Genomic DNA, 18,315 nt, shown 5'->3' on the forward strand with positions numbered 1-18,315 from the left:
CATAGTTCAACATCATGGAGTTACCAATACAGGAGATTAATTTTAGCAGAAACAGGTTGGTTGGGGAAGAACCTCATTTTTTTCAAGTCGTTTTGTTATTTCTTATGGAAAGATGTTCATATACTACACTCTGCCCACTATCAGATGGTAAGGCAAATCACTGTTTTCTTGAAGTGATCTTATAGAATCCCTAGATGTCAACAGCAAGATCAAACAACAGGGCCTTGAAATGTTGAGTTTCTGGCTTTCACTGGTCATAATAAAGCTTAGTTACACTCAAAGATGCCAGTTTTTCTGGTTTGGGACACCAAAATATTTTCCAAGTCTCAGAAATAAAATAAAGGTCTGACTAAGCTGCCACTGCATAACCTGGGCCTGTTTGTAAAGAAAGTACATTGTACACAGCTCTGTAGAGGAAGAAAATATGCAACAAGTTTTATTCAGCGTAAGTCCACCAGCACAAAGATTACAGGAAATAGAAAGTGCATTAATAAAAGCTAGTCTTTACCAAAAAGAAAATATATTATTGATTCAAAATATCTTACACTTGAATGATGTAATAACTTATTCTGGGCATCTACTGGTTAAGAGAAAGATCAAGAGACTGGCTGCTTCGTAGGGAAATCTAACTCCCCCGTTAAAGTCTGAGAATTTAGTAGAGATCACTCAGTCCAGCAGTCTTCCTTGCTTTCTGCATTAATGCTCTCAGCTGGAACTGCTTGCGAGACAGAAGACGTACATGCTGCAGAAAGAAGAAAAAAAAAAAAAAAGAACAGCTACCAACTGGAAAAGCTCTGAAACAATGATACTTACATGGCAACACAAATTTTTTCAAGTATGACACACGCTGTGACCCAAACAATGGGGTGTTCACAGCATTTTCTTGGCTTAGGATAACTTTTGCAAATGGCTACCAAATGCAATCATTACAGTGTATTTTTAGTGATTTTAATAATTAATTCTTAACATATTCTTAACAAAGTGGAAAATAACGTACTTCAAGGTAAACTGAAGTCAAAGACTAATGCACTTCCCATGGGAGAGAGAATAGTTCTTTTAACAGCAGATAAACTTAACTAGCAAGCTACATAAGGAAATAATGTGTCTCGGTGCATTGCACACCGGACATTAAAAGCAAAGCTGAAGTGGTAAACCTTGGGGAACCTGAACTATTAAAAAAATGAAGAACTGGTAACATTTTTTACTGGGTGGCCCCAGTGCAGACTGTTCCACTTTTGAACACTACTCTTTTCAGATCCAATAGCAATATTAATTACTGTTACAGAAAAAAGAACTACAAAGTTTAATTCCAAGTAAGTATTTTTAATATTTTCAAAACACCTGCAGATCTGTATTCTATGTCCATAGCGGACAGCACAGGAAATAAAAATTCAAAATAAAGCCAGATTATTAGATCTGACATTATGAAAACTTTCAGCATTAAGAACAACAAAGAAATGGAATAAATTGTCTAGAAAGACCCCTGCTACAGATGCAAAACTAGCTGGCTTCTCAAGGTATCTCTCTGCCTTATTTTTTTCCTACGATTCTAACACTCTCAACTGGCTGCATCAGCAGCAGCATCCGCAGACTGCAAGTGGAAAGCTGATTAAATACTCCAGCCACCCTTGATGTTAGTTTCTCCAAAATTAGGATGCAAGTCCAAAGGAAAGGTTATGTTGACACTGTTGCAGCTGTCTAATGATAAATGACTTCATGTCTGTAACGCTTTTAAATTGTTCCTTTATCTTAATTCTGGAATTCCTCTTTTAAAACTTATGTTTCAACATATAATTATTTCCCTACTTACCAGCTCCCCTTCAGTGAAGAAAGCACTAAGATTAATAAGCTGAACACAGGAGTTCAAGCTATTTAAAATGTATGTTTTAAAATGCCTCAAGAAGCCTACCTTTAAAAAGACATCTAGATCTATCACTCCCCGTCTCAATGCTTCCCCAAGGTAAAAGATGGTGTCTTCAATGGCATTTTCCTCTGCATATAAGTTCAGGATCTGCTTGTAAAGTGGTGCTGTAGGAATGATAACTTCATCTATGTCATTATTTTCCGACTGACTTTCCATTTTTTCTAAGGCAGAACTGAGCTCTTCATCCTTCTTCTTGAGAAGTTCAATGTTCTTGTCGACTTCAGCCTGTAAACAGTTAAGATGTTTATTTCATAGTTCTTAAGAGCTGAACGTCTTCCTGTTACATCACTATTAAGATGAAAGATTTTTAGAAATGCTGGCTCATTCTTTTCTTCTCTAGCAATCTCATTAGGATTTTTACAAAAGAAAGAGCTACCACCCCATAGGTTTGGGACACTTCCATTTAAAAAAGTAAAAGTTGTTTTAGGCTATAATGTTAATCCATTACTGATTGACAGTTTTACCAGGAAACTGTGACTAAAATCAGTGCCTCTGTACTAAGGCACTGAAATGCTCTCCAGTGCTGTCGCACATTATTATCTAGAAACTGAGACACAATTATGAAAAACTCTCAACACCACTGACATCATCTTTCTTGGGAATGAAGGAGAAAAACATCAATGCTGTTCCTCTACTATCGAACAATGATATTTATAAGAGACAGAAACAGGACAATGTCTTTTAGGGTCACTGCTGTCTCTGACTTGCTTTCTCTCTGAACACATGCACGTCAATTTAGAAAGAGAATGCGTATTTTAAAAGCAATATGCCGAAAGCTTTGATATTTGTACCATGCTTAATACGAATTAATCACATGCTTCTGCTCCCTACTAGAAATGCTCAGATACGGAGCTTTGTTTCATCTCAGCTTACCACTTCCTGATCCAGGCGAGTTACCATCTCTTCCAGTTTCTGGTGTCCTTTCTTCAAGTCCTCTTCTGTCCGCTTCAAGGCATTGAGTTCGGCTTGTGCGCGGTCCATTTCTTCTTTCATTCGCCATCTCAGTTTGTCACTGACAGCTGAAATAAGGGAAGCTCGAATGGTATCCTCACTGATGGTTCCATCTCTGCTGGGCCCTGTACAATAAAATTCACACACAAAAATTAACTGTCTGACCTGTCTCCAATATAGGCCTGTTTGAAAAAAGGGGCTAAATTTATCTACTTCAAGAATATAAGATAATAAAAGAAATTGTTTTCCATAATCATTTTCAGAAGCAATGAAGAGGAGACACAGCCACAGTGAGATACAAAACCCTATTCGCTTCCTTTATTATAACCCCGCTGTCACCACCACCACATTCCCATATACCCAACCTTCCTTTAATTTAAAAATGGGCTGGTCATTTCCCCCCAGATCTGTAAATATGTCAGGCAAAACATACTTTAAAAGACAACTGAATTTCTGGTAGATGCTAGAGGAATTAGCACATGTTCACATGTTCAACTGTGATTAATTTAACAACTGGTTTAAGATACTGAATTTGCCTGTAGGTATCCTAATTTTGAGGATTACTGATTATGCTGTTCATTAAGATTAATGAAAAATAAATGTACACTAGTGAAACTAACAAAAATAGCAACAATAAAAAAGTTAACTCATTGCCCTTTTACATTTATGAAGATATAAGAACAGTATTAAGTGACTAAAAAGCTACAACGTGATCTACGCTTCCCAGATGGTTTCACAATTGTCACCATCATTCAGCCACTGTGGGGCAAGGGATGGGAGGGCAGAAAAAAAATGTTAATATAGAATATTCAGCATTTTATTCAAGCAGTCTTCCTTTAACAAGCAGCATTTATTTAAGATTATATGGCATAGAAAGAAGTGTTAATCACTATTAGCATATGGTTTATAGAAACATTCTAGCAGACTAAAATCACATGGCACATTTTTTGTACATACACATTCAGCATTACATTGGGCTTTCCACTTCTTCATTTTTTAACTTTTAAAAGATCTTATCTTAACTTAGAAGAGGGAAAAGCAGAGGAAGAATGGTCTATAAAATAAGCTAAAGGCACCTATGAACAGCCTGCAACTACTCTTCCTATTAAAATATGTTTTTTGTTATCTGAATAAAAAGAAATAAAAATATTAAGAACACAGAGATTCTGTGAATTAAGTTACATCATTTGAGCCTAAAAAAAGTGATGATACACAGTTTGACTGCACACATATTAATCTGTAAGTTTCACTTGGTTCATCATACCCAAAAACTTAAAATAGTGATGCAAATGCCCCCACTTGATCCGATTTATATTTCTTAAGCCATTCACTCTGTTGCCAGTCAATAAGAACATTTGCAATATTTTGTCATCTATTAGAACCAGCAACAAAAGCTGCCAAATGGCACCACACAAACCCAGGAATTTATCATCACTGCTTCTGTGAGGAGGAGAAAAGGACAGTGCTTCCTGTACTGAGGAGTAAAACTTAACCTAGTCAACCTTAAACCATGGGGGACAAGGAGTTTATTCACTGCTTAGGACTTCTCATATAAGGCAGTTAGCTGTAAATACACATGTTCCTAACCAAAACAGAAAGATCAGATTTCACTTCAAAAAACAGCATTAACATGATTTATAATGAATTATTTTATAAGGCAAAGCCACAACCAGCAATCAGTTCTACTCGTTTCCTGATATCCCTCACTCTGGACAGTTTTAGACAAAGCTCACTTGAACAATAAAGCACAAGAGGGGAAAGAAAGACACAATATGCCTTGCACACAATGAAATTTCAAATAAAAAGTGATAGCAAATAGGAAAGAGCTCTTTGCACATGTAAGGGATCACTTACAGAGAGCTGAATTAGATTCTATTTGGCTTCTTAAAGAGCATGAACCCTTAGCATTTTCTGTCACTTCTATATTTAGCCCTTCTTGGGGAAGACTGTATGGCACATTGCCATTAAAGCCAGAGAGCACTGAAACCTTCACCTTCACACTGAGCCTTAACCTTTATCAGGCAGGGTCTGGTTTCAGAAGTGACCTTACTGAAGCAGCAAAGTAGTAACTGTATCAAAAAGGTAATTAATGGCGGAAAGAAAAGAAAAAAAAAAACCTGAAGGACTATCTGAAAATCTGGATATTAATAAAATCCCAAGCTACTCTGAATAAGTATTTTCATTCAAGACAAACTAAGCTCACTAAAGGAAACCCCCCCCCCAACACACAGTTCCTGATATGATCCTAAACAAACTATGACAAATCATAGTGCAACAAGAGCAGAAAATAATTTATATACAAAACAAACACTTGCAGTTGAAAGGAAACAATTTATTACAAATACACTGAATGATTAAAGATCTGTCCTCCTTTGCATTTCATTTGACACAGAAATAAACCAAGTCTGGCAGGTGTGTGATTTTTACCTAGCTGCAACAAATGAATTAGTCTAATGTTAAACTGCCCCTACAAAAATCTGCTGTTACAATTTAATAGCAGATGATCTAGCCCAGGAGCTGTGAAAATTCTTCTGGGATACTCACAGATACTCTAACCCTGTTTGTCTTCACTGGGAATGAAAAGGAGGGAAAGAAATGAGATAGGACGCATTTGTATTGTGAATTAACTCCGTACTACGTAAAAGCAAAACTGGATCTGTATGAGACACTGCAGAAAGCTGATGTTCCCTAGAAAGGCTCTTAACACCTCTCTGCACATCCGACAATGACAGCCGAGGGGACTTACCAACCTCAAGGACGGAACAGCAGCCCCCCAACACTGGGTGCTGTTTAAGCTACACAGCTGGGACAGCTGCTTCCTTGTAACATGCATGGTAGACACACAGATACACCTCTGAGGGGAGATGACCACGGAAATGGTCAATGACTTCCTGAATTAGAAGAATGCGGACACAAAGAATGAGATCAGCCACAAGAAGAATGTAACGTAAGACTTTTCACTGTTTGCAAATTTTGTAATAACAAACTCGAATATTTTGAGAGTAAACACATCTAGCTTCCTTTACCAAGCTGTGAGCTTGCTATGCCCCCAGATGGGTGAATGAAAATTTCAAAATACAGTTCTGGAGGGAAGAAGTGCATGAATTACTGAGAGTTTGCACAGTAAATTTAGAACCTACAGATGCACTTTTAATTATGATGCAAGGGATTACAAATGATGGACATGCTGAACAATGCCACAGAAGGATCTGCACCTGACCCATACCGCTGCTCCAAAAGGACTATCACTCCACTTCAAAGTTACCACATCACCCCCCTACTTACTTAGATGATCTATTTCACTGGTTCCCAATCCTATACACATGCTTACACTAAGCGAGGCACAGAGGAGAAACCAGACTAAGGCATTTTGCCAACACAGGGCCACCAAGCAGCAGGCTGATAAAAGAGAAGAGTCTAGATCTTGATCTACACGATCAAGATCTCGTCTTGGATAAGACTCTAGATTCCTTCCTGATGAAGGGAAGAAAGAAGGCAGTAACAGGGTGCATTCAGAAGGAAGAGTGAAGAAGCAGGAAAACAAAGAAACTCAGTAACAATGAAGCTCACTCCAAAAGCTTTCGAAACCTCTGTTCTAGATGGCTACGTCTTTTGGAGTAAAGTGGATCCAGCAGATGACTAAATGAGGAAAAAAAGTTTTTTGTTTTTTTTTTAAACCTAAATCATGAACACAGAGCGATACAGACAAAAAAAATCACTTACAGTCAAAGGGTACAGAAAGAAAACAGGTGCTTACATGCACCATTCTTCAAAATATTCCTAGAGCACACACAAAGTGTTACCATGTTCCTGACTGAATAAAATATAAGGTTTTTTAATAGTTTTTTTTTTCATAAAATGAGTAAAAATGTTTAAAACAGAATTTTACTCTTCGAGTTACAAAATTTTTTTTCATTAAACATCAGTGTTTTGTAAGGTCAGATTACAAACAAAACAATCCTTTTCCTCATTTTTCTCCTTACATAAAATTTTTCATAAGAAACTTCACTTCAAAGAAATATTTTCAAAGTTACTCACCAACAGTAGTCACAGGAGGCTGAGATGGGTAGTGCTGAACACTAGTTGTTGCTGGAAATGGAACACCAGCTGGGTAAGGATAGCTTGGATAGCTGTTTTGACAAAGAAAGATAGGCTCAAGTTAGGTATATATTTGTAAAATATCATCCATTTATGTTAGTTTTACATTACTCTATTAAAAATTTATTTAGGTTTTAAGATGACATCATTTTATCTGAGCCCCTATCAGGTTATTTCCTGGACAAACATTTGGATCATTTCAAATGATCCAAAAGTGATTGAAAAGATTCACTTAATCAAGCTTGCCATTCTAAAAACCAAAAATACCCAAAAAACACTATTCGAGCTCTTAACTGACAAACAGCTATTTCAATTCTAATAATTTTTAGCAGAATAATTAACAGTAAGACTGCTAAGCTGCTTTATATAAACATAAAAGCATTGTGCAAAACACTGTTGCAAGGTGAAACCTCCAGAAATTCTCAGCCCTGTTCTGCAAGATGAAGGGAAGCTAATTATTTATTAGTTCACTGAGACAATTGTCAGATGGGACCTAACATCACAGTCTACAGAACATTCTCTACTGTCACAGCAGAAACTACTGCATTAAGTATAAAATATATTTACTGCCAACCAAAACAAGGACTCAAACCAGTCAGTAATAGACTGGCAAACCTCTGTACAGTATAGCAAATACTCCAGGAAAAAAAATGGACTGAATTTATTACAGAATAGATACACAATAAGCATATTCTGTGCACTTCCAGATAACTGTTCTTAAAACTCTCCTTTCAACGTTCACAGGTTATGGTATTTTATTAAAATAGCTCTATTATTATTCATTTTTGTATAGACATTAAGAGCACTTTAAATAAATGCATTTAGGGGAAAAAAATTAAGGTTTGCCATAAGAAGTTATCAAAATCTCTATCTTTCACTCCTTAAAAAATATATACATACATACATATATATATATATATATATATATATAAATAAAAAAAGCCCTAAATGCTTGCAAATCCTTATATCAGAGTGGTATATACTACAGCAACTCCTCATATGCTCCTACCACAGAATCAAGTCATAAGGATGATACTAACAAAAATAATGATTGTGTGGAAGAAATATAGAAATATAGATACACACCAGAAAGCAGCTATCAGCTTCCTACAATTTGCTAAGACAGCACTGCAAGCCTTTTTGAAAAGGTTTATTCCAAACAACTATGTAGCATGCTTAAAGAAAAAGTTTTGTTCTAGATTAATAAAAAAATACAGAAATCATTCTGTGTCCTTTAAGTTCTCAGTGTGCTCTGAATTAAGTCCAAAGTGCTCACGATTTATGCCGGAGGCAATTTCCTAGCATCTAAATCTAAGCAGAACGCTTTGAACACAATGAAAACAAACATTAAAAATGGAATACAGGCAGTGCAACTCCATACACGAAAACACAAGACCTGTTCTGGTGAGTTATTTAAAAAGGACATATTTTTTACATTATTAGATATTTTAAACTATTTAAATTAGATATTTAAAAAATAAAACCAAAAAAGGTAAACATTGCTAAATTTCTGAAAATCTCTCTTGTTCTTTCCATTCTTTCCACTGTTATTCACAATTTAAAGCTATATCCTTTGGGCTGAAGTTGACTTCCTGCCACTAAGAATCACCAAGAACATCTAAAAATACTTTAAAAAACACATATTTCTTAACATTTTTTGAGAGCCTCCACATGAAACTCTCCAAGTGAAATATTTCTTCTAAGTTTTCTAAAAAATAATCACTGATGTTTTGATTAACAATTCAACAAATATCTTCTGTATCAAATTTACTTCCACACAATACTGGGTGATATCCTCAAATTAAAAAAAATGATGCCCAGAGTAAATCCAGTTAGCTGAGCTTTTAGAATGGAGATTGTAACACAGCACTAAAAACTGGAACATGAATGGTCAGTGCAAAGGCCAAACTGATGTACAAACTGATTTTCTTCTAATATTCAAACAACATTATAGAAACTTTTATAACTATTACTAGAACCTGTTCTGCAGCGACTCATTTTCAGTTTTTAATGCCTATGAAACAACATCTAGCATAGGGAAGAAGAAAACAAGCCACACTTCATATTAATCCGGCAGTTATTTTGTTCAATATTTTGAGTTATTTACCCCAAACTGAAAATACTATTAAAAAAAACCTGCAGGGGTACGTATCTCTCTACAGCACATAAATGTATCAACCCTATAAAAACTAATCCTTTACAGAAGTGAAGCAAGAGAACACCTCGGAGGTTAAGTACTTTCTAAACATATTTATCGCCCGTGTATCTTATATTTGAAGCAAATGGCACTAAACAGGCTAAACCTCGCTCCAACTTTCTTTTAGCTATTGACAAGAATTCAATTCCTACTTTTAAATAAACTGCTAACATAATTATTATATATAAACCCCCAAATCCAAATCTCACCATAAGAAAATACAGATAAGACTGGACTCTATTCAGTGACACCTTCTACTATATAAAGGATGATGCTTTAAAATGGTGCTTACCTTGGGTTAGGAGTGTGTCCTGGTGGATAGGAAGAGATTCCACCTGGCATGGCCGGCATGTAGGAAGCTACATAAAATAACAATTTTGTATATTTCTACTTCTCAGAAGTTTACTACACAGGAAGACCACACAAGTGGGATGTATTTATACTGTGGTCAGATGTTTTTCAAAATATTATTGAACAATGAATACAATGTAACAGAGCCAAATATCAATAGTAAGAAAAGTCATTCTACAACCAATGAAGCCAACAATATGTACCCTGCATCCCCTAACACCATCACTTCTCACTGCTCTCCCAGATGTCTCCCATGCTGCTCTCGTGCAGCTTGGCAAGAGGACGTATATGAAGAGGTTTGCTCAGAGCTCTCTCTGCCGACCGGCCAAGACAGCTGCTTCGTCCGAAAACAGAAAAAAGACTAAACTGGATCTGATGCTTCCTCCGTACGTTGACCCGTCAAAATCTCTTCTCTATATCCAAACACATTTTCACAAAACTTCAGCAAACTTTGCATTTCTGAAGATTTTACCCCTCCCTGCCAACTTTGGTTGAAACTGGTCAGCACTTTTAGGAGTGTTTGTTTTTGGAGGGAGAGAATGAGAACTGACAGTTCAATTATACACTCCTTAGTAGAGCAGACCAAAATACCTTTGACCACAGATGTATTTTTTCTTAATTGTTACTTTAAATATATATTAGCTTCTACTTGAATAAAAAATAGATTTCAATTTAAAAATGCACAATGATTAGTTGTATGCTCAAGTAATATTAATCTTGAAGTCTCTGAATACGTAAGAAAAAGTATCTGCAGCACGGGAACTGGAAAAGCTGGCATGTTGTTAAAGATGACACACCCAAAGAGCTTTCCTTTTCCCTTTTTACACAACAGCTGAAAAAACAGAAAATAAACTTTCCAATGTAGCCATTATTCTCTAACTTTCTGAATGAGTATGTAATTTAAGTACCTTTAGAGTAGCTGGGCTTCTCAACACCAGATTAGCCATTTAACAATCTGTTCATGTTCTTATCCAGCAATTTCTGCCATTTAAAAGTTATACCTTTAAAAAACTTTTAGCAGCACATATAAATGCCTATGGCTTTAATACAGCCTTATCAATTTTATTTTTAGAAATCTTATAACTTTATTATAAAAATAATACTTATTAATACTTGAATATACTTACTATATATTTATATTAATTTCAGGAATGTTATAAATAGCTTTAAAAAAAGCCAAGTTACTTTCATCCCTGTGTGCTTCATTTCTTAAATGGTCTATCTAGAACTTAAAAATAAGACTAAATATCTGGAAAATACAGAAAAAAATAATTACACCAGTATATCCAAGTAGCTATTAAAAATGTGAAAAACTTGAAACATTTTTGCTAAAATTACTTCAGTTGTAGTAGCCTTGAGTATGACTTGTGACTATAGAAGTAGAAAATAATGTGATATTTCAGTGGATGATCCTTCCTTAAAGCACAACACAGCTCACAGTCTCTACTAAAACTGTACTTGTACTGACACCCACTGTTCTTGAAAATTAGAGCAGTTCATGTTTGTTGAATCATCTAGTGCTCTCGTAGCAGGTAGGCTAGTGCTGGACACGCTAAAACCAGAACACTTACTTTTAGTCCAGACATCTCTAATGTTTCCACTCGTGTTTGCTAACGCTTTTCTCATGTGCTAGGAACTAACGCCTTGCAGAAATAGTTTCCTCTGGGAATTATAATGACTACTACTTCAGTTGTACTATTATGATCTGATAAAAGCCATATTTCAACACAAAATAGATACAGCCTTAAAAATATACAAAAAAAGAAAAATCTAACCGCAAATGCTGTTGCACTACCATTAAGCAGGCCACAGCTAATCTGCTTCCCCAAGCTCCCCCCTCCCAGTCCTTGGCTTGACTTTATCTCCTCTACTGTATTTTTCCCACCACATGTAGAATTTTCTCTTGGATTTTCTTTCTCTCTTGTATTTTTTCCCACCTACCTATCCCTATTCTTTAAAGTAAGATGCTCCCAAAAGTTTAAATAAAAGCCTTAAAAAAAAGCCTCGAGACCATTTGTAAGAAAACAAGAATGGGTACCAAATCAGAGTACCAAATCAACAGAGAAATCTGAAAAATCATGATGCAATTTTTTTTTCATTTTCAGACAGCAGTTATTAAAAAAAGAAATAAGTGAGTGTGTGGGGGAAATAAAAGTAGTATTCTTTTCCACATGAAATCAGTGGTTTCAGAAAGCTGCTAACAGATGGACTTGTATTATCAGAATGAAAAAAAATTTGAAGCAGTTACCTTAAAGGGTCTTTTTAAGGATATCTCTGAATGTTGACAGGTTACTGATATATACATATATATACACACATATACACACACATGATATATTTTTTCCCTTCCAAAAGCCAAAAACCACACACTATTTTTACAGCATAGTTCAAAAAAAGCTCAAGTACGGCACAGGTGAACTCACTAGCCATCAATATACAAAGCCACAACAGAGCAGAGCGTATCATTTGCCAACAAACAATGCAGAGCAACAGTCAACTCTGGAATATTTGTATGAGTATTTGTAGAAATTGGTAGTCACGTCCACTTACTAGTTGGTGGGCCTGTTGCCTGGTACGGCGGGTAGGCTGCTGAAACGGTAGGCCGAGAAAAGACTGGAGGTTCCTCACCGAACACCACAATCATAACCTGAATCAGTTCTAGCAAGTCTGATTGAGGCTGTGAGGGTAAGCAAATCAGAAGCTGCTGATTTCTGGTAATGGACATTTTAACAGACTATAAACAACAAAATGGTACCATTTCACCAGCTCTCAAAAGCCATCTTCTTTTTTTTCCTCTCTCTCTCCTCCCTCTCTCCCTCAAAACATTAAAAACAACATAACAAAATACGGCTAAAGCAGCATTTACACTCAGAATAAAGGAGGTAATACATGGGTTTGTATCAACTGCAGGGGAGTACGTGACTGAAGATGATTGCGCAATGATGGATTATAGTAATAATTTTAAATTTAAATCAGCTCTGCATCGTGAAAGTAAAGGTACCAATAACTGAGCTTTCAGACATTTCAAATTCATACAACATATAGCTTTTGCTTAAGTTCAGAATGACGCAATAGAAAAAAGATCTTCACATCAGTCTCCTGCCAGGGAAGGAAGCCTAAGCTGCACTGTTTAATCAGACAAGCTGTCACTAAGGACAATTAACCAAGCAACAGAGAAAGTAATGTGCTGAACTTTAAGACATCAAAAGCAATAAGTAATTGTTTTCATAAAAGAGTAAAAAAAAAGTTTTAAGTTCTCAAATAAAAAGAATCATGGTTTTTGTTTAAAAAAAAAACAGTACAAATATCTAAAGAAATTCAGGACAGAGCAATCTGAAGATTTCAGATTCGCTATACTTACATGTTTCCACTCATGCAGATAAGGAAGATATATCTTCCCATTTGCATCAACATGCTTCCCAGTTTTTATTGTCATAGAGCTAGTGGGTTTAACAAAACAAATTGGGGGGTTGAAAGGGTAGGTATCCAGCAGCCACAAGCAAATTGGGATATTGTATGTGTTACCTAGAAAAGAGAATTTGAAATATTTTAGAAGTTATTCCAACTCTTTAACTGTCATTTTATAAGCAGATTTTTAAAACACTACTAAAATCAATAAATTCAATTGCACAGAAGCAGATAACAGATGAACCTGAAATCTACCAATGATCTGTTTAATGAAGAACTCCCAATATAGCCACAAACTCAGCATTTCTCAGAACAGCTTAACTCTGATTTATGATTATCATTAACGACTAATACATTATCGCATTTGTTCTATAGTGTAACACCGCTAGATCCTGATATCTGAACTACTGCAGCAACAAGTGGTTTGTAGCCCTCATTCTATTGAGAACCTTGAAAAACACTACTGAAAGAAAACATGAGTTACAGAGCTCTGTGAGGGTGAAGCAACAATGCTGCACACTAGAATTTTATTCCACAAAAAAAAGGAAGATTTTTCTTTAAAACATTATACTGTGGACAAGTAAGGGATTTCAAGATGATAGAAATCACTGAAGTTGTGAAGGTGAACCACTACAAATCTAAGTAGCCTTTAATGTAATTTGGAAAAATAGTAACAATAGCAATAATTAATAATAATAACGATAATAAATGCATACCTCTATAAGGCACAGGAATGGTTCCACTGAGGCTCATCAACTCCCTAGATGAGCCATCATTAAAAACTGGAAGGGAACAAACAACATTCAACCTCTGCTATGTTAATCTCTGTTCCAGTTATAGATATCTATTTGTCAGCACAAATTTTCAAAAATTAAAAATACATAAGCTCCTCTTAAAAAGTTCTGCTCTCGCACATCTACAGACTAGTAGATGACTGCCTACAATCACGTAATTTCTCGTGAATGAAGTATTTCTGAGAAATGAATGACCGATTATACTGTCAGTCTACACCTGCTGAAAACAACACTGTCTTCTCAGTCAGAGCCCAAGTAAAACATAACTTGAAACTATACAAACTGAAAACCATAAAAATTGCTACAAGGTCAATTTGGACTCTAATCTAATTTAAAAAAAATCCTGTTTCTTAGGATTATAAAGAATTCTTTATGGTTTCTCCAAACTAGCAAGTTGGCAAGAACACTGAAAGTTATTGGCCTGTAGGCATTTAATCTGTTACCTAATCAGTAGAGGAAATTTAACCAGCAGTAATACAGTGCAGATAAGAGGAAGAATGCATAGCACTTGATTTGCTGCCACATAATTTAGTCTCAGTTCACAAAAGGCACAGGAACCCTGGCTGCATTGCTGTATCTAGTTTTCCCATCCTTTCCATCTGGTAGATTAGTCTGGGCTTAATGAATCAATTTTTGGTAATAAAATTTTCTTCATTTCACTGAAAGTGTCTAGTTATACCTCAAATGAAGTGCACTGTACATTCTTTGGTGATAATATTTTACCTGCCTCTGCAGAATATGTCATGATTTAACTGGGATATATATTTCATTATTGAATACAGCCTTGAAAATTATTTCAGCAGCAATGTAATAATTTTCTCATTGCTCAGTTCACTACTCCAAACAGCATAAATTATCTGTAAGTGGTTTTGTGCTCAACCTTTCCAAGACAGCTTAGAAATAGCTGGGTAACAGAAATAGGCTTCTCACTACAGCTCAAACCTATCTGGCATTCTGATCACTGAATCATAATCCAAACTTGTGAGCACTCTTCTGACCGTAGTCCTTTCGCTATTATTTTTGATTCTCCAGCCATTGTAAGAATTTTTATTTCTCTGACAACTGCTGACTTGCATCTTTTCAAGTTAAAACTCAGTTATCTTCTACCTGTCCATGTCCCCTTTTAATACCTCTCAATCCTGATAATAATTTAGAAAGCAAAATACTACAATTTTTTTTGTTGATATTTTTGTAAGATAAATTCACTCACAGAGAGATCCAAGAGCTGATAGTTAACAAAAAGTGATCAGGAGCACGACCTCAATGGCTATGAGGCCATGCCCTCAAAGCTGACCCTAGGAATCTTCTTCATTTAATGCACTGAAATCTACTCAGACCCTTTGAAATAATTAATAAACAATGGCTAAATCACTGCTGATCTATATTACAAAACCCCTCATGCCAATTTTCCATATACATAACTTTGTGTATTCCTCATACTCTTAAGTACTGCCACAATGATTCACTTTTAATGAAGTATTTATTCATTGATTTATCGTACTTTTTCAGTAAACACAATTGTAAAAATATCTTTATATTATAGCAAAGCTGAATTTGTAAGATAACAGCAGTTTCTAGGGCAGCAATTGATTAGCTAGCAATATGCAAAATGACTTCTAAGAGCAATCAGGTAAAAGCTGAGCTGTGAAAAATGTAATACTTCTTGGCACATTAGATACATTTATTTAGGAAAATAACCCTTCTGTTTCCAGGAAAGTACTGATGTCAAAGATCAAGAAATTCAAATTCTGTATTCTAGCTTTAATCTCCTTTTTCCCATAAAAACTACCAAATATATCTAAACTATCAGCAATGCAATACATTTTTTCTCTTGCACACAGACTTACCATATGAATCCATAACAGGTTTGAGGTCCTTGTACTGAGTAATAACACTGATGGTCTCCTGTACAGTTAGGTCTCTATACTTATACTGGAAAACAGAAGTGAAAGAATATATTCAGACACCAAATCTTCCGCATAATCTAATTAAGTTTCATTTTACCAAATAGTCTGAATTTGTAAGAGTTTACACTGGTATATGGACATTCTTCTCTGCTCTTATGTTGGAATAAGAATGTTATTCTGCATATAACTTTAGTGAGCACTCCCTGTACAACTTAACCAACTTTAACAGGGCATTAAGATGTTTTTCTTCTTATATGAAAATCCATACATAAACTGATTAGGGGAAAGCTACTGAATGCATTTTTATTCACATTCTACCACAACCCACATTACATGTCATGTAAAGGCAAACACTGAGGCACCCTATTTATCAGAAGTTCTCCAAAACAAACTCCTCTATACCTTTAAAATTGGTAATCACATGATATTTTTTGATTGAAGTTAAGACTGTGATGGACTGCCTCTTTAAAGTTACATTTTAAGATGCTTTTTGATGAGGTAGCATTCCAGTGTTGCCATCTTTCTACAATTAAGGTATTACTATGGGAGATAGCAGGGGGTGTTCATCTCTGTTCATCGAATAAGAGTTGTCACAAACAACAGAATTATATCTATTTCATTTAGGAAAGGCAAAGAAAATCATCACATCCTCTTCTGGTCGTATACAAAAAACACAAAGTAGAACTGCTCTAAATGATTTAATGGAGCTTTAAAAATTTGCAATATAACGCAAATGTGAATAAAACAAAGGCAAACTATGAGAAGAGAAACAAAAGAACATTCTTGGCATCTCTGATCCAATATAGTGACATTTGAAACATTCCTGCTATATGGCTATCTACGATCTGAACCCCACAGACACCATTCATAACACATTTCAAAGTATCACAGTATTTATCAATATTTTAATGTATTTATCAATTAGAAAGCAGACTTTTCAAAGCAGCATATCATCAATAATAATGCTGGTTTCATGATTGCTTTCTTTCACCGGGAGTAGGAAGTAGCTCATACCACAGATGTTCAAAATACAGATATGCTACTACAGAATTTAACAATCTCGGAACTACAATTTGTAGACAACAATGCGTATGCTCCTGAGCAGCAGAGAGCTGGCTCACTACATGGTGCAGTGGCCATTCCTCCTGTTAATTACCATTAAAAAAAAATGCTAACAATATAGTCCCTTGCTAACATTTTTAGTGTAAGAAAAAAGCCAGTCTTCAGACATCACACAGACACGCGCAGACATCGTCCTTTTGTTCAACCATGAAAGGAAGAGAAGGGGCCCACCACCATGAAAAGGTTGATACCCAAAGCACGTACAGGTTAACAATACTAGAACAAATTAATTCAAAAGTTATCCAAGAGCATCAAAGTGCAGTGTCATAGCTAAAGGTCACCTCTGCTCTGACAAAGACTCATATGAGCAATGAAACTTAGAAACTATCGTTTTCTTTTGTACAGTTTACAGAGACTGATAAGGAAGCAACTACTGCGCACTACAACTCTTACTCGATGAACAGAGATGAACACCCTCCACCAACTCCCATAATAATACCTTAGTCAAAAGACAGCAACTCAGGAATTCTACCTTGTCAAAAAGTACTTTAAAATTTAATTTTAAAGAGGAAATTCCTCACAAAATGATTTTAGGCTCCTCTACCTATAGCAGCAATTGTCAAACAAGGGGCAGACTAGGTAGAAACGGGAACTCAAGAGAAAAGCATGGGAGGCACCCTTGAGGGGAAAAGCAAGAATCTCAGGACAACTTCATTCAGTCACTGCAGCAGCTGCACCTGTGCTTTGGGGGATGTTGGGCTTTATCTTCCCAAAACACCCAAGAGCAAAACAGCCATATGGCCAGGCTGCAAAAAGCCTGGTGATCTCATCTGCTGTCACCACTGAGTTAATAATCAGTATTTGCTTTCAAGTTGATTTTTGCTTATGATTCTACATGTGATTCTATGCATAAAGTAACAGTGTTTGTCCAGTTCTGATGAGAGGCTTGCCTGTCATCCCATCTTTAAATCGTCTAAGTTATTATGACTGTATTTTGCAAAAAAAAATCCCCAAAACAAAAACCCGAACTCGCTTGTAGTATTTAGAGTCTTAGGGGCTCTGCTTTCAGTCTTCACCTGGAGAACGGCACAACTATCAGCACATAATGACTTCCTCGCAGAGAGATTTTAATGTTTCCTGGAACAGGGCTGGCTGAAACGAAGCGAAACAAACCCAACCCTAGGCTAGCCAGCCAAGCTGAACTCCCTTTCCGCCTGCTTTCTAACAAGCGGAGGCAGGAGGGGTTATACAACGCAGCGGCCTGCCTGTCCCGCGGCTCTGCTCCATCTCAGCGCCTCACCGCCCCAGCCCTGCTAACAGTTTCTGTTCAGCTCGCAACGGCAGGGCAACGGCGCCCTGCGCCACTACAAACAACGCTTTGGGGGCGCCGCTCCTCCCTCCCTTCGGAAATCAACTCCGGCTCCCAGCTGGCCGGACGCTACTTTTCTCTATCCTGCTCGCTCCGAAACGCCGCCGCCCCGTTACCTTGGCGAGCATTTTCTTGAGCTGGCTCTCGGAGAACGCCATGGCGGCCGCGCCTCCCCCGGCCGAGCGCCCGCCGCCACACAACGGCCTGGCCCGCGACTCCCCGCCCCTATATAAACATGAAGCGGCAGCCAGCTC

General features: G+C 36.5%; 1 protein-coding gene across 1 annotated transcript; it reads right to left on the reverse strand.

The window, feature by feature from the left end:
- Positions 1-410: 410 nt before the first annotated feature.
- TSG101 (tumor susceptibility 101) lies at positions 411-18,291 on the reverse strand. The gene is made up of 10 exons (XM_026092803.2): positions 18,178-18,291; positions 15,571-15,655; positions 13,646-13,711; positions 12,883-13,046; positions 12,072-12,198; positions 9,463-9,529; positions 6,914-7,005; positions 2,798-3,000; positions 1,910-2,149; positions 411-742 (listed from the first exon to the last, which is right to left on the reverse strand). The coding sequence occupies exons 1-10, from the start codon at positions 18,217-18,219 to the stop codon at positions 653-655; spliced, it is 1,176 nt and encodes a 391-aa protein (XP_025948588.1). The 5' UTR covers positions 18,220-18,291; the 3' UTR covers positions 411-652.
- Between the last annotated feature and the right edge of the window lie 24 nt (positions 18,292-18,315).

Source organism: Dromaius novaehollandiae, chromosome 5, assembly GCF_036370855.1.
Source record: "Dromaius novaehollandiae isolate bDroNov1 chromosome 5, bDroNov1.hap1, whole genome shotgun sequence".
NCBI lineage: Eukaryota > Metazoa > Chordata > Aves > Casuariiformes > Dromaiidae > Dromaius > Dromaius novaehollandiae.